Source organism: Ochlerotatus camptorhynchus, unplaced genomic scaffold, assembly GCF_037179485.1.
Source record: "Ochlerotatus camptorhynchus isolate MF236.1 unplaced genomic scaffold, CSIRO-AGI_Acam_v1.1 ptg000285l, whole genome shotgun sequence".
In the NCBI taxonomy this organism is placed as follows: domain Eukaryota; kingdom Metazoa; phylum Arthropoda; class Insecta; order Diptera; family Culicidae; genus Ochlerotatus; species Ochlerotatus camptorhynchus.
The window spans coordinates 531404-552415 of record NW_027040774.1 but is presented as its reverse complement, the minus strand read 5'-3'; the positions used below and the strand labels follow the sequence as shown (position 1 = coordinate 552415).

Here is a 21012-nt window from a genome sequence, read left to right as displayed (position 1 = left end):
CAATAGGTACTAAAAATCAGATTTTATTGCAGTCTGGACAAGAGATTTTGTAGACTCCGGCTTTCCCTAAGACATTAATTGAATCTTTAGTTGATCCTAACAGTGACTTCAGCTGATTTATCCTACTGCTGAATACTAAATCGAGGCCAAAACTTCTAAACTTTGAAATCAATGGTTTGGTAATGTTTTTGTCGAAATTCACCGCTACCCGTTTTAAACCCTCAGTTACTGGTGTAAGAGTTGTCGAAATACGCCTAAAATGATCCCTTGTTCTTTTATCGATTACTGCTTGAATTAATTATATGATTAGAGTAGTAGCTACACTGAAGATCCGAGAGATGTCGCCCCTTCAGTGGTAGGAAAATCATTTTTGCAGTATGGAGAATATCAGAAAATCCGCGATTTGTGACTAAACATGCTTTCACAGAAGGAAACAAATAAACGAGTGTTTACCTTATCACCATAGTAATGTACACGTGCAATTTTTGTGCTTCTAAAACTGCCCATAGAGACGACAATGAATAAAAACTGAAAATATTCATGCATTTCCAAATGCTTTCCTACCATTCCCATACATTCGAAGTGACTGGCCCTCTGGATGTGGATGATGTCAAAAACAACAAAGTCTAGCGATTTCAAAAATGTGAGCTATTTCCTTTGATTTGCCTGTATCGCTAAGAGGAAGAGTTTGCATCCTGTGAACCATGTGGTGAAAAGCGGCCATTTTGTGTTGATGGGAATGGTTTGAAGTGCTTGGTATTACTCTCTTTGTGTTTGTTGGTTTCCTATAGATTTCGAAATTGAACGAAGACGTTTCCCTGATGATGAGAAGATCTAAGAAGGGGAGTTCGTTCAATTTCGAAATCTATAGGAAACCAACAAACACAAAGAGAGTAATACCAAGCACTTCAAACCATTCCCATCAACACAAAATGGCCGCTTTTCACCACATGGTTCACAGGATGCAAACTCTTCCTCTTAGCGATACAGGCAAATCAAAGGAAATAGCTCACATTTTTGAAATCGCTTGACTTAATAGGTATCAAGAAAAAACAATTCAAGCAGTAATCGATAAAAGAACAAGGGATCATTTAAGGCGTATTTCGACAACTCTTACACCAGCAACTGAGGGTTTAAAACGGGTAGCGGTGAATTTCGACAAAAACATTACCAAACCATTGATTTCAAAGTTTAGAAGTTTTGGCTTCGATTTAGTATTCAGCAGTAGGATAAATCAGCTGAAGTCACTGTTAGGATCAACTAAAGATTCAATAAATGTCTTAGGGAAAGCCGGAGTCTACAAAATCTCTTGTCCAGATTGCAATAAAATCTACATTGGTCAGACGAAAAGGACTTTGGAAACAAGGTTTAAGGAACACATCGCAGAGGTAAAAAAGGCTAACAAAGAGATGGATAAAGGGCTTCATTATGAATTTAAATCCAAAGTTGCAGAACATATCGTTAAAAAGGGGCACAATTTGACTAAGGAAAACATTAATATCCTGCGGACTGTATCTTCACCTTGGAAACTAGACGTAGCCGAAAGTCTAGAAATATTTAAACATAATCCATCAACATTGCTTAATAGAGATCAAGGAAACGGATACTCGAGACTCTTTAGCATGCTACCTAAAACAACACATCGTAGCATGCCTCTACCTGTTGGAGAATGAATTTAGGTACCTGTTTAGGTAAATTTTGACATGGCAGTGGATACCTGCTGATTTTTAGTACCTATTGATTAGTATATAACTCGTAGATTAAAGATGGATTCTTCAGTGGTGTTGAGTACTTGGCACTGATGAAGTCTGCAACGAGGTCTGCAAGTAGTAGACGAAATACGCGTATCTGTCAAAAGATAAGCAATTATAACGGAATTAAAAGGAAATAAACCAACCCACTCAAAGCTATTCATATTATGTGTAGTTTCCGACAGATGTCACCGCAAACAACAGCAGTGACATCTGATGGAAAATGAAGCTTGACTAAATGGTTAATAATTGATGAAAAGTTCAATTTGAACTATATTTTGGTTGTTGGTTGTAGTTTTTTTTTCTCACAGAATGCATCACCCTCCGTGGTAGTCAAGCAGTATTAATAGCAGTATTATCGTTAATTCGTAATTAATTCGTATAATAGCAGTATTACCGTTAATTCGTTAATTTCTCAACAATTACAGACTTATATGCAGGTACTACTAAAAGATGCGCAAAGAATATCCGCCTTTGGCAGTGCATAATTGATAGGGTTACTTTCTCAGATCCAAAACTAACAAGCTCATCAGGAAGCACATACATTTCAAGGTAGCTGCCCCCTACATATGACTACTTTTTTTTTTATTTTTTTATTTTTATTTTTTTTTTTATTTTTTTTTTTATTTTTTTTTTTTTTTTTTTTTACTACTAGCATATGCGACTTCCACTAAAATTTTAGAATTTCTCATTTTCAGTATGCTGTGGAATTTTGGCGTCTTCGGAAGAGTTGTTGTCAAAAAAAGTAAAAGCAAACAACTTTACCTATTTTTTTTTGCTAGATAGTGTGCTTTTGTCAAAAGATAGTCCTTATCCACCTGAACAACGTTGTCCAAGACACCATACCTCTAGGATGCATGGGTGGAGCGCTACGATTTTTGACCAACCAAAGTACCATTCTGCTCCAGTGTGCGTTGTAGGACATCACATCACGATGTGGCATCATACAACACGTCAAAACATCATGCCAAAGTCGTGTGGCGAATGTCGACATGTTTTTTTTTTTATATCTTTATTAAGGAGACTTTGGCTAGTTCGTCTCCGCACATGATGTTTTGACATGCTAGCAGATGCAACACCTCTGCCACATAAGTGGGCACCTTGACTTACGCTTCGTCAAGACCGCAGCAGGAAGGGGTAGGGTAGCTGGACCATGAACTGCAGTACGTCGTTGGCTGGTTCCCAGAAGAGTCCTAGAGTCGAAACTGCTTGCTTATATTGCAGGTCATGTAGAGGTTTGTGGGCCAGATATTCCTGGAGAACCTCGAGTATTTGATGTCCACTTCTTGATTGGAAATCCAGCTGCACTAAGCATCTTTGTGACCTACTTGCGAAGCAGGATGGCAGATTCTACATCGTCGGCATCAGCCAGAAAATCATCGACGTAGAAACCGTGGATGACCGCTTCTACAGCACTGAAATTAATCTCCAATATCCAGACCGATCTGCTTTATAAGTTCAAGAAACCATGTACATATACGTTAGCACTTGTACTTGGAGCCTCCTGAAGTTCTGCACTTGGGAATTCAGAAAGGTCTATGAACACTACAATCTGGTTGTACAGATTGCCCCATGGCCCCATTAAAGACCCTACGCAATGAAATCTCAAAGCTCCAAGACCAGTTCAAACAGGCTTGCATATGGAATATTTCATTCCAACATCCCAAGAGTTTCTCAACTTTTCCCAAATCGAAGACTAATAGACCAGCTTTGAAAATAAACCACTTTATTTCCATAATCTAAATTAGTAAGCCAAAGTATGATAATCGATTACACTAATAATATTACAACTATACTTACTACGTTGCAGTTTACTCTACCTTCGGATGCATCCGTTGCCTGTGCTTGATAAGGGTACTGGAATCGATGAACCGCTGACCGCACGGGACACACTCGTATGGCTTCTCTCCGGTGTGGATACGTCTATGAATAACCAAGGTTGTGTTTCGCTTGAACATTTTGTGGCAAAACTCGCACTCAAAGTTCTTCTCATCCGAGTGAACCAGCGCATGGCGATCGAGGCTGTGCTTGTGGATGAACGTTTTCAGACAGATGTCGCATTGGTAGGCCGGAGCGTTCAAGTGCTTAGTTTCGTGATCCTTGAGAGTGAGTTTCTTCTCGAACTTTTGACCACAATGAGAGCAAACGTAGAGGTTCTTGTTCTCGCGATGGGTATTGTACTGGTGCTTTCGAAGTTTCGGCTCAGTGGAGAATTTCTTGCCGCACTGGTCACATTGGAACAGTTCCAGTGTCAACTGGTGAATTTCAGACAGATGCTTGAGCAACATATGATCCAGGCGGAATTTCTTGTTGCAAATCTTGCAAGTGTTATCATTAGGATCTTTCTTGTTGATTGGTATCGGCTGTTTCTTTGATTTCTTATGGAAAGCTCGATGGCGAATACATTTTTCGAATGTAGTAAACTTCTTCGGGCAAATGTTGCATGAGAAGAGTGGTATATTGAAGTCTTCGTGTTCTTTCTCAATATGCCGAGCCAAACTGCTATTACTGTCGAGTTTTTTGCTGCAAACTTGACATGTCAGTGGTGGTTTAATTTTCAAATCTCGGTCATCGTCGACATCTTCCAAGATTAGCGCATCCGGGTCCGGCTTAATTTTCCTCCGTCTGACAAACACCTCATCGTCGTCACTGCCCTTGTTGCAGCGTTTATTCTTCAGGTGACGAGCAAGATTGCAAGCATGTGTGAATGCCTTGCCACAGGTGCCACACACATTGGTCTTCCGGCCAGTATGCCTGGACTCGACCGGGTGAGCCTGACGTTGATGGGCCTTCAAATGGCTTTGCAGCTCGAAGGTTTCCTCACACATTGGACACTTAAAAGATTTGCACGTCAAATTGTGATTGGCCAAATACTGTTCCGAACAGTAGCGGCGTGGGCAATAGAGACAAACAAATTCATACACGTGAGATATGTAATGCTTGTTCACCTCTTCCAAAGTATCGAAATAACCCAAACACTTGTCACAGTGGAAAGGAAGCATATCTGCGTGAGCATTAACCAGGTGACTTGAAACATCACCGAAGTTGTCGAAACGATCCAAACAGACGTAACAACACGGAATTGTCTTATCGTAGTATCCAGTGTCCTCATCAACGGCAACGTCTTTCAACGTATCGTCTTTCTCGTCCTCGGTCTTTTTAAATTCGTCCTCTTTTGCTTCTTCAGTCAAATATTCCTCCTGCATGCGATTTTCCTCCTCCATGGGTACTTCCTCATACACGTACTCCTCCTCCACCGTTTCGTCCATTGTATGGTGGTCATTATCCGCAGCGATTCCATCACTGACGGAATCCTGATCGTCTTCCTGCTTAATGATACCGTCGTGGTCTTCGCTTTTAATAAAAAATCCTGCGCCTTCATCTTGCACATATTCAATTTCCGTGTTTTCGATTACCATTCCATCAATAATATACGCTGCTGTAATTTTTTGCGCCTTAGGAGGACTCGGCTTTTCAGATTTTGGGCGTCCTTTCTTCGGCGTTGGAATCGGTTCCGGATAGTGAATCCGTTTGTATTGTCTGAGTGACGGTAATTATGCAAGAATAAAACATCAAAATATTAATATCAACCCAACCCCTGTCAAAACTTACGTCCACATAACATCGAATATCTTGTTGCTGCCGATGAACTCGTTCCGGATATTCTCGATTAATCGAATCTTCACCACACAATTGGAGCAAGCGCTTAGGAACGGACCGCAGTTGGTTAGCTGTAATCCCAAGGAAAACAATAAAAATTCGATCGCAAACATTCCCTACAAAGCATCAACAAAAGTCACCTCAATCTTGAGCAAGCCTTCGATTACATTCTTCAGCTCGTCCTGGCTGAGCGCGTCCACCATTGGACTGATGTCTTGATCGTTCGCCAAACACAACCGGCAGGTGCGATCGGTCAGCTCGATCGGATGACCCGTTGTTTCCGGTGGCATCTTGCCGCTGAATATAAGCTCACAAGTAAAATACTAAAATTTAGCACATAAAAGCCGTAAAAATATACAAGCTTCGCACAAATTCCCCCGATGATGCTCAAAATGGAAACGCGATGCGAAAAGATTTGACAGCTTCTTCGAACACAAACGACAAAAAGTCGTTAATCGTTCAACTGTCAAAACGTGGCTGTCATGAGAGGGCAAAGTTAGCCCGTTTTTTGTTCTTTTTTTTTGTAATACACACTCAAAAACGTAACTTGACAAAGATTAAAATTTAATCATATAAGGTTTAGCAATGTTTATAATACATTGACTCGTTTAAAATTCACCTTCAAAACTATAGAAATTACCCTAATAAAATTTAAATAGTTATTTTGCTTAAGGATGTGTTCAGGGTATCATCTAAACCCTTTGTAGAATAATTCTATCATTTGGGTTATCGTTCGGGTATGGTACACACTTAGAAAAAAATACCGACTTCGGTAATTCATTTACCGAATTATCAACAGCTGAACGGTCGGTAATGTTTTCGGTAATCGATAATCAGCAACATTGGCTGTCAAATTTACCGAACGATTTGTAACGTTTACCGAAATAACAAGCTTGATTTGTAGTCGACTTTACCGGAGGACTGTAGCACACACGAAGTGACAGACGGAGCGGCTCGAAAACTTTGGCGACTAACCTGCTATTGCTTTTTTTCAGTGTACTACATGGCAACACCACTACTACTGGATTGTACCACATGGCAACACTACTACTGGATTGAACTAGCATTTTCACCAAATGTACTAGAATGTTTTGGTTCTATCTCTTTCACTCTACTCAAAACTGAAATGCATAAAAAAATGACAAAATGATACGCACTCTTTGCACACTGTCAAAGAATCATTGTACACAAAATCAACTTTGTTCAAATCAAAACAAAAAAACTAACCCATCTGGTGGATGATGGCACAAGCTTCCAAGAAAATTCTATTACAGTGAACCACATTATTTCAATGGATTTCTTCGCCAGTTAGTCGTCTGTCACTTCGTTTGTGATAGTAGTGTTGCCATTTGGTACAATCCAGTAGTAGTGGTGTTGCCATGTGGTACACTGAAAAATTACAATAGCAGGTTAGTCACCAAAGTTTTCGAGCCGCTCCGTCTGTCACTTCGTTTGTGACTAGATTGAACTAGCATTTTCACCGAATGTACTAGAATGTTTTGGTCCTATCTCTTTCACTCTACTCAAAACTGAAATGCATAAAAAAATGACAAAATGATACGCACTCTTTGCACACTGTCAAAGAATCATTGTACACAAAATCAACTTTGTTCAAATCAAAACAAAAAAACTAGCCCATCTGGTGAATGATGGCACAAGCTTCCAAGAAAATTCTATTACAGTGAACCACATTATTTAAATTGATTTCTTCGCCAGTTAGTCGTCTGTCACTTCGTTTGTGTTATTTTAATTGATTGTCAGCTAGTCGTCTGTCACTTCGTTTGTGGTTAAAGTGACTTTAATAATAAAAAAAATATATATATATAATAAAAAAATAAAAATGTTTACCGTTTTCGTTAAATTGAAATAAAATCAACGAAATTCGGACATTTCATTTACAGTTTTCGGCAATAAAGCTAAAAAATACCAAAACATCTGTAATTTTAAGGATTACCGATCTAAGACGGTAAATTTTTTACCGAACTCAGGGTGTCTGTTTAAGTGTGTACTTTTTAATTAGGGTAGTGACACAGAACAGAAGGAGAAGTGCAAACAAATCGGTGAATCAAAAAGTGGTTCGTTTTTCTGCTCAACAAGCGATGTGTGTGGTAGCGTTCCACGCGGGCTTCCCTAATAAAAATAACCATAAACGAACGATAACCCAAATCATTGAACTATTCCACAAATGGTTTGGATGATACCCAGAACACGTCGTTAAGCAAATTAACCATACAATTTTTATTAGGGTTTCTATGTGCTCTCACACTATCATCACAAACGAAGTGACAGACGACTTACTGGCGAAGAAATCCATTTAAATAATGTGGTTCACTGTAATAGAAGTTTCTTGGAAGCTTGTGCCATCATCCACCAGATGGGTTAGTTTTTTTGTTTTGATTTGAACAAACTTGATTTTGTGTACAATGATTCTTTGACAGTGTGCAAAGAGTGCGTATCATTTTGTCATTTTTTTATGCATTTCAGTTTTGAGTAGAGTGAAAGAGATAGAACCAAAATATTGTAGTACATTTGGTGAAAATGCTAGTTCAATCCAATAGTAGTGTTGCCATGTGGTACAATCCAGTAGTAGTGGTGTTGCCATGTGGTACACTGAAAAATTGCAATAGCAGGTTAGTCACCAAAGTTTTCGAGCCGCTCCGTCTGTCACTTCGTTTGTGCTATCATAGCATGCTGCCTATCTTAACTGCAGACAGAAGATGCCTTCTACCGCTAGGTGCGCTAGTGTTCGCAAATGACAAGTGGAGCCACTTTCTGATCCGAAGTTCCACTCCTGTGGTAGTGACCTAAGAGGGAGAGGAGACAACTGACTTCTTAAGGGCCACCCACAGTAGATCCGTTTGCGTTGCGTTGACGATAATTTGACAGTTAGACAATATATTTAGCAGTCACTTTGCCGCAACGCGTCCGATCCGGATCTAATGTGCGTGGGCCTTTACTCTTTTATCTCTATCTCTATCTAAATCGATCTCTATCTTATGTACTTCAAATCGGCCAATCACGAGCTGGTTCGCGTTTGACAGAAAAGTGGTTCGTTTGCACCCCCGTATTGTCTCCTCTTCTCTTAGGTAGTGACGTTTAACGCACGCACACTAAAGGGCTTAACACAATGATACCGGTATAGCGGCAATCGCCAATTTTCCAATACACTGAAATCTGTTTGACAACCCACAATGAGCGCGTTGCGGTAAAAGCGACATTGAACACAGGAAAAAAAAGTTGTTGAATATTACATCCAAACTGCTGCAACCAAGCCAATCCATCGGTTGTGTAATATAACGTTGTACGATGTGCATCAATTTTGCGAACAAAATTACATCCATTGATGTAGTATTGTATCTGCTTTTTGCTATTACATCATTATTTCATACATGAGCTTGAATTACATTGATCGATATTACATTTTTTTGCTGTGTACTAAAACGCATTTTTTTTTCAACATTTTGGAAAAACGCGGTGCGGTTGAGCGGCAGCCTGAGAAGTGCTCAACATTTTCAGTTGTATTTTTTGTAATTTTGAGCTAACCAGAACCTACCGTGAACCAAATAGTCATCCAAGGTCGTAGTATGTAATCAGAATCATGCATCCGGACATATTTCGAGTACCCCCGGGGAACTGGTCAGATTCTTATTGAACCAACACCCACATACGACACATCAAATTACATGATAATTCAAAAATATGATCATTGGTGGCCATATTAAGTACTGAAGACCACGTTGGCCAAATCTGAACATGTTCCGGATACCCCCGGAGAAGTGAAACTTGAACCTACATGACACATTAAACTACACACCAAATTTCGTAAATTGTGTCGGTAATTTTTTTTGCTGAATTCATCCTGTAAAATATAATTTTTACCGATAGTTTTGTGAAAGGTATTGTTTTACCATCTTTCCGCAATGAAAAATACCGAATTTCTGTAATTTACAGAAAATTACCGAAAACTGTTAACTAATATTGCTGATCGAAACTGTAAGGCTGTGTTCCATTTGGAAAATTTTCACTTAGATTTGACAGTTCGAAAATAAATTAAGATGTTCGAAAATCCCTCTGTTGTTGATCGGCTGATTTTCGAGAAAGCGTATGTCAAAATTGATTCCTTGTCGGTCAGAAATAAGTCTGCTGGAATAGCAGGTTTATTTGAAAAATTTTCAAATTTAAGTAAAAATTTACCAAATGGAACACAGCCTAAATGGCTTAAATTTTACAATACAGTAAAAAAAAATGTGACGAACGTACTGTAAATAAAGCCTTTCACCAAAATAAACGGCAGTGAAGTGCCACATTCTTGTAAAAATTACCGAATAGATATGAAAAATTCGTACTGTCATCCTTGCTGTCAACCTCAAACTTTGCCACCATTTTGAGTTTGAGTGGTCTTTGTTTCTCCGGTGAGAAAAGTAAGTACTTATGTTTTATTGCTATAATCTATGTAATCTATAGTGAACGGAACTTTATTTTGCATTCAATCCTAGGTCAATCACTTCTAGTCACCAGTCATCATGGACGATAAGCAACCGAAAGTCTTCAACTACCATGAAAAAACAACTAATATGTGCGCAGTTTTTAATAATCCTCCTTCATATCCCAGTTTAGCACCGATAACTTTATCCATGTTCGAGGTCTCTGTTAAACACAATATGTATACATACGTATAAAAATAAAAGTATGTATGAGTCATAAAACCTGTTTGCATTGTTTTTATCATCAAATTTAAAGAAAACAAAAAAAAAAAACAATAAACTTTAACAAAATGGTCGGTAAACAAATTACGGAACGCAATAGCACCATAGAGGTAACTCTAAGACCAGAAGGTCCCGAAGAAACGAGCTCTACTTTTTGGCTCAGCTCTGGTACTATCTTCGGTCCCAAGCTAATCAATGCACCTCTCGAAACTTAGGAAAATCCACGAACCCCTCATTTTATCTGTCAAACTTTCATAGCGAATCAAAACAAACATAGTGTAGTACTTGAATTTATACTAGAATGGGGTACGTTAATCGATTTGCATGGGATCAATAGGCTAGTCAAGTAGTGAGCCAATTTAAAATCGTTAGTTTCGAATTGATTGTTGATAGCACGCTATTGTACACTTTACCAATCATTCAGCAAAGTTTACAATGTGGTTCAGTATATTTTGACAGGTGAAAAGCAAAGATAAATTTACTGAGTGTACTGTAAAACAACAAAAAATTACCGAACCGATTACCGAATGTTCTGCTGTTCCGTATTCGGTAAAAAATTACAGTGCACTGTAAAAACATCTTAGTGTGTATATGAGAATTAAAAAATAAGAACATTGGTGACCATATTAAGTACTCAGGACCACACTGGCCAACATGTTCCGGGTGCTCCCGGGGAGTTTCATAAATTTCCTGAAATTTTCCTGAGGCCAATGGAACTTTTCTAGAGTTCTCGGAACTACTCTGAAGTTCTCCTCAGAACAAATTTGAAGTTCTCGTCAGAACTACTTTAAACTTCCCCTCAAAACTACTCTGAAGCTCTCTTCAGAATTACTTTGAAATTCTCCTCCGAACTACTCTGAAGTTTTCCTCAGAACTGAGTTCTCGCCAGAACTACTCTGAAGTTCTCCTAAAAACGACTCTAGATCTTCGATGAACTTTTCAACATTTTCAACAAATGTTCAAAGTTGTCCGAATATTCTGTTGAAGATCTTTAAACTTTCTCGCTAGTCTGGACTTCCCTAAAGATATATTTACTTCCCCAAAAGTTCTTATAACTTCTCAATAAATTAGAGTTGTCTGGACTTCCCTTAGATTCAAGGAACTTTCCTTAAGCTCCCGCAGTTTTCCTGATATTCATAACTCCTCTCCGAAGCTCTCGATATTTTCCCATGGTTCAAGGTACTTCTTCAAAGTGCTTCCACATTTTTTTTAAGTTAATGCAAATTCAGAGATGATCACTGAACTTCGGAGAGTTTCAAAGCCCCTTGGATATTTTTACAAGATTTCAGATTGATTAATTATTCAGCAGACCTTCTACTGATCTTTCAGAGATTATTGCGGGTTGCTTTGGTTTTTAGACTGATGTGAAAATATTTGATATTTGAAAACATATGCTCACACTTCAAAGTACAAAGGGAATAGCAGGTAAACAAACCGATTATTCGATACGCCACCCTAGAATGCGCCATCGCTACATGAAACTGTAGTATCGAAATGAACCAATGTATGCTGAAAACGGTGTGAACATTTTGTGGTGTGACAAAATTATTCTGCTGGAAATCTAATTGGGGGCAAAATATGCAATGGAATGCGGCAACGCGGCAGCGGTACAGAGGTTAGCGAGATTTTAGTACATTGCGCGTTTGCCGCTGTGCCACTATAGCGCTATGCAGCTGTCATTGTGTTCAGCCTTTAATGGGTGCATCGCCGTGTATAGATTTCTCTGACGTTTTTGAATTGCACAAGTATTGGTGTAGAACTTTGGGTGAATTCAAAGGTTTTCTTGCACTAATGCACTAAAACAATCAATACTAAACTAACGATTTTAAATTGGCTCACTACTTGACTAGCCTATTGGTCCCAAACAAACGATTAACGTACCCCATTCTAGTACTAAACAATGTTTGTTTTGATTCGCTATGAAAGTTTGACAGATAAAATGAGGTGTTAGTGGATTTTCCGATTCTATAACATTCCCCAGAAAACCATTCCCCAGAATGAACCATTCTCCAGAATGTACCATTCCCCAGAAAAGTATACCATGTATTAGATTGACTATTTTTTTTTATTATAGTCACTCCTGGAATCTTCTTTCGCGTATATAAAAAGAATAGAAAAAAATCATAATGGATCAAGGGGTTTTCCTTTCTTTTAAAATATAAGAAAAGGAAATGATTAATTCTTTGGATATACGATAAAGAAGGGAATATTCCCTTCTTTTAATATATAAAAGAGGGCATAATTAATTCGTCAAATATATGATAAAGAAAGGAATATTCCCTTCTTTGAAAATATAACAAAAGGAAATAATTAAATCTTTGGATAAACGATTATTAATTCAATGGATATACGATAAAGAAGGGAATATTCCATTCTTTTAATATATTCGGGGTAATGCCCATTCGGGATAATAACGTGTGGAATAATGTTATAAATTTGTAATCGGTAGTTCAACCACCGACAAACCGACATGAATGACCATAGCAAAAACAATAAAATTTCTGACCAAAGCACACTACTGACATCTGGCTCCGTGTTCGCGGGAAATATTTAGCTAAATCATGAACCCCCATGCAAAAGTTATGAATTGGTTCGTGTCTGATCTATTGTGGACAAATTATTTTTATCTAGATCAAAATATCCTATGGATTTGACAGTTCGGATCACTGCGCATTTAAATCGGCCGTTTACGATTTTCGGACATTAGTCAGAATTTAGTGTCATGTCGGTTTGTCGGTGGTTCAACGTTTCATGCACCGATTTTTTAATCCATCACGAGAAATTCTTCAACTCAGGTCGAACAAATCTTCGATAAGGTTTAACAGTTTCTGACTGGTTGAATTGGATTGCATAATAGACCCTTTGACTTTTTAAATGATGAACGAAGTGCTCGAAAACTTGAAGGTTGTCATTTTCTAAAGAGCTATAAAATGGTTTGGAATTGATAAATACATAGTTCCATAAAAGTAATAAATAAAATATGTATATTAAACTTTTAAGCTGATTAACAGAACATATAAAACTGAAATATAATATCAAATAACCAAAAAAAAAGTAATAAATTACTAATTTCATCATCTTTTCTGGGGAATGCTTTTCTGGAGAATGGTACATTCTGGGGAATGTTATAGAATCGATTTTCCTATGTTTCGAGGGGTGAATCGATTAGCTTGGGACCGAAGAGGGTACCAGAGCTGAGCCAAAAAGTTGAGCACGTTTCTTCGGGACCTTCTAGTCTTAGAGTTACCTCTATGCTAATACCATAGAGGTAACTCTAAAACAAGAAGGTCCCGAAGAAACGAGCTCAACTTTTTGGCTCAGCTCTGATACTATCTTCGGTCCCAAGCTAATCGATTCACCCCTCGAAACAAAGAAAAATCCACTAACCCCTTATTTTATCTGTCAAACTTTCATAGCGAATCAAAACAAACATAGTGTAGTACTGGAATTTATACTAGTATGGGGTACGTTAGTCGATTTGCTTGGTACCAATAGGTAAAGAGCCTGAATTTATAAAGAGACGACATCTTATCCATTTGACAGGTCTTCCGCTCGATTGGAATGACTTTTCCTACGACTTTGACAGACAATCGATTGTTCCAATTTTGACATGTCGTCTCTTTACAAATTCAGGCTCTTTACCAATAGGCTAGTCAAGTGGTGAGCCAATTTAAAATCGTTAGTTTCGTATTGATTGTTGCTAATACCCTACATTTACCCCAAGTTCTGCACTAATACTTGTGCATTTCACAAACGTATAACAGCTTTGCCCCAGAAAGTATCCTTCTATCTCTTTAGGGGAAAAGTTAGATTTTTCATTCTTTTCATAGTAGGCCATACCATTTTTTTTTTTGAAATTGTAGAATTGTGGGCGATACTTATGTGAACAATTCCTATTAAGACACTTTTTTTGATCAAGTCAATAGTTTATACACAATCAATAAAGTTCATGATTTTGTCATAGTGGTCGGGTGGTGTAGTGGTAAGCGTGACTGCTTCTCACCATCACTCCAAGAGACCGATGGGATTTTTCCTAGGGGCACGCAATAACCTTTAACTCCAACGCAGGCAACGGCTGTAATTAAATTAATTCCATTAACTACTGCTTTCATTACATAAATTACACAATGTAGAACATTAACTACTTTTTAACTCCATTAATTACAGTTGAAATTTTGTAATTAAAGTACATTAATTACATCTTCAATACTTTTAATTACACTAGAGTCGCTTTTTACGCGTTTTTTTTACACGGTTTTTTTACTCGGTTTTTTTTTCGCGGATTTTGGATTTTTTTTACGTGGATTTCAGAATTTACGCGGTTTATCATTATACACTGGAGTCGCTTTTTACGCGGTTTTTTTACACGGTTTTTTACACTTTTTTTTTTTACGCGGATTTCGGAATTTTTCCCCTTTTTTTTACGCGGATTCCGGAATTTAAACGGTTTTTTTTACGCGGGACGTATCACCCGCGTAAAAAGCGACTCCATTAATTACGGATAGATAATTTTAAATACCGTCAGTACTACTTCAAAACGCATTAATTACTTTAAGGGGTTACGCCTACCTGCAAACTTTCAAAAAATCGATTTTTTTTTATTGTCCTAATCGAAAGTATATAAAGTCAAGAATATTTCCTCAAAAGATCAAGTTGATCCGATGAAAATTGTGAAAGTTATGCGACGTACAAAAATATTCACTTAAACGCGATTATCTCGGAATCATATTTTCAAAACCGGTGCCAAAAATTTCTCGAAATGTATACATTCGATTCGTCCGATTCATTTTGATTTCTGTTCAGTACTATTTTGTGCATTTTAACTTCAATGCACCGGTCCTTTGTATTGCGTGCCCCTCGTTTTTCTGAGGCATAAAAATCTCTGGTCACGTCTTCCTTCGGAAGGGAAGTAAAGCCGTTAATCCCGACCCATGTGTGGAAGCTGCCTCCCTGCACATTCGATTATCGCCGCACTAGATTGCGAAACAGAGGTCCATAATTATATTTAAAATTCGCTTGAATTCTATCTATAATTCCCATACAATCCACCTCAGAATTGTCTTTAAATTTTGCACAGAATTATATTCTCCTCATTTTTCTGAAAATTAATCTGAAATTTTCCATAAAATAGAACTCAACCTGTCCTATACAAGTTCAAAGTTTATTTTCCAATTTTTGATTTTTTCAGATTTTCTAAATTTTACCGAACAGTTATGCAATTAAAAAATAACTGAATAACTAAAAGCAGAATCCTGCTCAAAGGTCTTGAAGTTTTGTGGATATCATTTCCCCGATTTGTCATCGAAATTTCTCAGGTTTTTTCGGTGGCTTCGAATTCCCGATTTTTTCCAGGTTTACCTGATTTCCCAGTTCACTGGTCACCCTGTCAAACGTACAAATAATCCTAACGACGAACATTTTTAGTTGCTTTTAAAGCATCAATATATTGTTCTACTTTATTTACAAACGTGAGTAAAGTTCTGTAAAATACTAAGTAAGAGCAGGACAACTTGGCTGCATGTACCAATTTTTTTTTTAAGTTTATTTTTTCTTGAGATACGATTATTCAGCACAACTTGTCCCTTTACTAAATCTTAAAGATTCCAGAGTTTGTTTAAAAGTGTGACTCATCATTGAAAAGGTTGTTCAAAAGAGCTCATCAATGATTCTATTCAAGAGACTGTTTCAATGTTTGAATAAATTTTGCATCAATTCGCCACATCTGGCTGAAATCTTCAAATCCGCTTTCGGGTCGCCACGTGTCTGACCAATGTTGACTATTGCTACCGGTAGTCCTAATTCCTTTGCCTGAAGTACAATTCTGTAGCCGGAAAAGACGGTGAGACTGGAACCGAGCACCAAAACACCATCCGACTCGATGATCATTCGCACCACTCGCTCAATGCGTGGTATCGGGACGTTATCACCGAAGAACACAATCTCCGGCTTCAAGGATCCATCGCAATGTGGACAAGGTGGAATTTTGAAGTTCTCCACGTATTCCTGAGGCAGTTCTACGTCTCCATCTGGCCGCATCATAGTTGATCCATCTTCCATACGGGGGTTCAGTTGATCCAGTATGGACTGAAATTCGTGTCTAGGAATATGGTAATCACAACCTTTACCTGACCGACCGATACAGATAACGTTATATCCGCTGCCATGAAGCTCAACTACGCTCTTCGATCCTGCCTTGGTGTGCAGCTTGTCAACGTTCTGTGTCACAATGCCCGATATCCGCTGTTCCCGCTCCAAACGGGCTAGGGTGTAGTGGGTAACGTTCGGAGCGATGGCCGAAAACCGTGACCAGCCTACATAGTTTCGTGCCCAATATCTTTTGCGCACAGATTCTGATTTAACAAAATCTCCGTGCTGAATTGGTTTGTGGTTGGACCGGGCATAGAGTCCAACACCTTCGGACCGATAATCTGGTATTCCTACATAGGATAAACAAAAATCAAATCAGTATTCGCGAGCCGCGAATATTGAATACCTAATAGGAATCTTACATACCTGACTCAGTGGAGATACCGGCGCCCGTTAGCACAAGAATGTGTGGCTTATCATCAAGAAATTTCTCCAATCGATACAGATCACTTTCCAAGGCAGGCTCGTGTGCAGGAACGAATATCGACTTGGAACTGAAGCAAGCGCGCGTCCCAATAAGACAACGAGGAGTTAAGATTGAGCGCATTTTGGTAGAGATAACACAGTCACGAACGAATATTTTACTTTTAAAACAAACTTTAAGAACGATTACCCAATGTTATGCATTAACACCCTAGCACCAAAATATTTACAAACTCGAATAATGTCAATTTTTTTATGTTGAGAACGTTGAGAACGGAAAGAAGTGAGATTCGCCCTTATCAACAGTGAGTTGAACAGCACCGAAGTTAGCCCGATCAATATTGCGTATTTCACACGAAACTGAACTGAAGCGCATTTTCACTTGTTAAAAAGTGTGATAAACATTCGAGTTTCCATCTAATCGCCTTCGGTGCACTTATTTCTTATGATAACAAACTACTCCAAAGACACCAAAATGATATGGCGGAAACGTGCTTTTTTTGTGCTGTCCAGTTTCAGATGCAATCAGCAATAACCCTAATAAACTGGTACCATACACTAACGATATCATAGATGGTTCGTCCATACCACATAAAATTGGGATGATATCCCGAATTGGTGGTTAGGCGCTTCTTATGGTTATTGTTTATGCGGGAACTTAAGCCTGGTACGCAGCTGAAAAGAAAACGGAAAAGTAATTTTCCTCCCTTTTTATGACACAGACCTGTCGGTCCATATTTGAAAGTAATTTTTGAGGATTATTCCCAAAAGAAAATTTGACAGCTATAGGCAGGTGTCTTTTGATAAATGTTGAGATCATAGCGAGGTGTCGTCAAATTTTAAAATCAACGATTATCAGTTTTCATGTTGTTTTTTTTTTTTTCCTTGATTTGTTTTCCGTGCTGAGCACCAATGCTACCGACGCCAGGAAGGCAGCTCGCACACCTGGACCCTACCTACCGACCCATCAACTCATGAACCTGGGACCAACGGCTTTACTTCCCTCAGAGATGTTATGCCTCAGAACATCCCGGCTACGCCTGCTGGGGTGGGAGATAATCACGCTTACCACTACACCACCGGCGCCGCTTTTTTGTTGTTAAATACATCCAAAACATCATTTTACAAACAAACGTTAAAATTACCTAACGGAATAATTGATCAGACCATTATTCCACAAGGAAAGGGAAAAGGTGGCGCATTCTGTATGAAATTTCACTTTCCTTGCGGTCCGAGGTGCGACAAATAAAGTGACAGTCAAACCGTGATACGAATTTATGAAGCAAATTTAATTGAAATCCGTTAAATGAAATGTAAAATGGATTACTTTCGTCCCCCTCGTTGATTTCAGCTTCTTCAATTGGTTTGTCTGCCAATGGAGGTTCGATGCAATCTGGGGAACGCTCATAATCGAGTATGTTTTCCCAATCAATGCTTGACAGCACGTCGGCAATGCTACAACCGGTGGAAACTAAGGATTTAAAATTGGCTCACTACACAGCAAAAAAAAATGTAATATCGATCAACGTAATTCAAGCTGATGTATGAAATAATGATGTAATAGCAAAAAGCAGATACAATATTACATCAATGGATGTAATTTTGTTCGCAAAATCGATGTACATCGTACAATGTGATATTACACAACCGATGGATTGACCAGGTTGCAGCAGTTTCGATGTAATATTCAACAACTTTTTTTGCTGTGTACTTGACTAGCCTATCGGTCCTAAGTACATCTATAAGCACAAACGAAGTGACAGACGACTAACTGGCGAAGAAATCAATTAAAATAATGTGGTTCGCTGTAATAGAATTTTCCTAGAAGCTTGTGCCATCATCCACCAGATGGAATAGTATTTTGTTTTGGTTTTGCACAATGTTGATTTTGTGTACAATGATTCTTTGACAGTGTGCAAAGAGTGCGTATCATTTTGTCATTTTTTTATGCATTTCAGTTTTTAGTAGAGTGAAAGAGATAGAACCAAAACATTCTAGTACATTTGGTGATGTGGTACAATCCAGTAGTAGTGGTGTTGCCATGTGGTACACTGAAAAATTGCAATAGCAGGTTAGTCACCAAAGTTTTCGAGCCGCTCCGTCTGTCACTTCGTTTGTGTCTATAAGCACAAACGAAGTGACAGACGGAGCGGCTCGAAAACTTTGGTGACTAACCTGCTATTGCAATTTTTCAGTGTACCACATGGCAACACCACTACTACTGGATTGTACCACATGGCAACACTACTATTGGATTGAACTAGCATTTTCACCAAATGTACTAGAATATTTTGGTTCTATCTCTTTCACTCTACTCAAAACTGAAATGCATAAAAAATGACAAAATGATACGCACTCTTTGCACACTGTCAAAGAATCATTGTACACAAAATCAACTTTGTTCAAATCAAAACAAAAAAACTAACCCATCTGGTGGATGATGGCACAAGCTTCCAAGAAAATTCTATTACAGTGAACCACATTATTTAAATGGATTTCTTCGCCAGTAAGTCGTCTGTCACTTCGTTTGTGCTATAAGCGTACCCCATTCTAGTCGAAATTCTAGTACTACGCAAGGTTTGTTTTGATTATACACTGATACAAAATCCATTGGCAAAATACTATATTGCTGGTTTAAATTAAATACCCTTACCAATAGATTTGTGCAGAAAACAATTTCATTTAATTTTACTATTATTTCTATCAAAATTACTATGCATTTTGAGCAAGCATAGTAGTTTCGCCAGAATCATAGTAAATTGTTTTACATTCGTAGTCAACTATACTGAATTCATAGTAGATTTAACAGTAATAAGCGTGGTTATATTGATAATAAGTGTTTTCTGCAAAATAGTATTCCTAACTATGATCCTTGTTTCAGTGTAGATACTATACACGGTTAGAAAAAAGTACCCAAAATTAAGTTCTTTTCACTCATCTCGGCACTATAGTGCAGGAACCCAAAAGTAGGTAAAGCTGGTCAAAGTAATTTTCATTTACTTGTGTGCAGTTCGTATGGAATTTCCCACTAGTTTTTTAACCAAAAGTAAGTTAGTTGTACCCAACAGTAGGTAAATATTATTATACCCAACGTTGGGTTCCCACACTTTACTACACCTGTTGGGTGGTTTTGCTCCTTCTTTTTTTACAACATTAGAAGGAGAAAATGAGACACTACACAGAAAAAAAATGTAATATCGATCAATGTCATTCAAGCTGATGTATGAAATAATGATGTAATAGCAAAAAGCAGATATAATATTACATCAATGGATGTAATTTTTTTTCGCAAAATCGATGCTACCGACGCCAGGGAGGCAGCTCCCACACAGCTCCGAAGGAAGGCGTGATCAGAGATGTTATGCCTCAGAACATCCCGGCGGGGGTGAGAGGCAATCACGCTTACTACTACACCACCGGCACCGCTTTATATTTTTAACTGTAAGCAGGACAAGAGTAAAATCGATTGTCGCGTGTGGGGTTTCCGGTTTTCAACAGTTCCGACACAATTTTCTTACCTACAGCAACTTACAGCAAAAACAAAAAAGCAAGTACGGGAGCCATTGTGTACTTTTGGTTTGTAAATATTTTGACTTGGTTAATGATATCTTTCAATATGCCCCGTAATGTGGGTAGATCACCTTTTCGTGGTACGTTACGGGATGTAAGATCTACCACCGATTCCTAGTCCTGACTACTTCAAACTAGGGGAACAGGATTTTTCAGTAATCCAAGGAACACACCTTAGTCATTGTTACTTTTTATGCCTTGTTGATAGTTACAAGACTCGGCTTTGTCTACCGAGGATGATCTTTAAACAAGGAAAAAAATGAGTTAGTTGTCTCCATCTATGTGATTCGTAATCTTCTATTCGTTGTTCCCTAGTTCCTGACTAGGGGAACAGGATTTTTCAGTAATCCAAGGAACACATCTTAGTCCTTGTTACTTTTTATGCCTTGTTGATAGTGACAAGACTCGGCTTTGTCTACCGAGGATGATCTTGAAAGAAGGAAAAAAAATGAGTTAGTTGTCTTCATCTATGTGATTCCTAATCTTCTATTCGTTGTTCCCTAGTTTGAAGTGGTTAAGACTAGAGTTCTGATGCATGGTCATTATCAGTGTCATACCTTAATTTTGTTGCTAAGGAATCCAATTTTGACTGACAAAGGGACGCGCCTTTGGAGGGTGTTTCAACACCCAGAAGGGTATAAATAGCGGGACCTTTCAATAAGAGTCAGATCCTTGCGATAAATGCAAGAGTGGCAACTGTAAAAAAATCGAATACTTCATCATTTCTCAATAGTGATGGAGTAATACCAACAATC

At 38.2% G+C, this 21012-nt stretch overlaps 2 protein-coding genes across 2 annotated transcripts; both read right to left on the bottom strand.

Annotated features, from left to right (window-relative positions):
* Nucleotides 1–3460: 3460 nt before the first annotated feature.
* On the bottom strand, nucleotides 3461–5827 carry LOC135706686 (zinc finger protein 271-like). Its single transcript, XM_065228332.1, has 3 exons — nucleotides 5552–5827; nucleotides 5364–5482; nucleotides 3461–5291 (listed from the first exon to the last, which is right to left on the bottom strand). The coding sequence occupies exons 1-3, from the start codon at nucleotides 5699–5701 to the stop codon at nucleotides 3563–3565; spliced, it is 1998 nt and encodes a 665-aa protein (XP_065084404.1). The 5' UTR covers nucleotides 5702–5827; the 3' UTR covers nucleotides 3461–3562.
* A 9751-nt stretch (nucleotides 5828–15578) lies between these two features.
* Sirt4 (Sirtuin 4) lies at nucleotides 15579–16881 on the bottom strand. Its single transcript, XM_065228330.1, has 2 exons — nucleotides 16631–16881; nucleotides 15579–16554 (listed from the first exon to the last, which is right to left on the bottom strand). Exons 1-2 carry the CDS (start codon nucleotides 16809–16811, stop codon nucleotides 15803–15805), a joined length of 933 nt encoding a protein of 310 aa, XP_065084402.1. The 5' UTR covers nucleotides 16812–16881; the 3' UTR covers nucleotides 15579–15802.
* Nucleotides 16882–21012: the final 4131 nt, after the last annotated feature.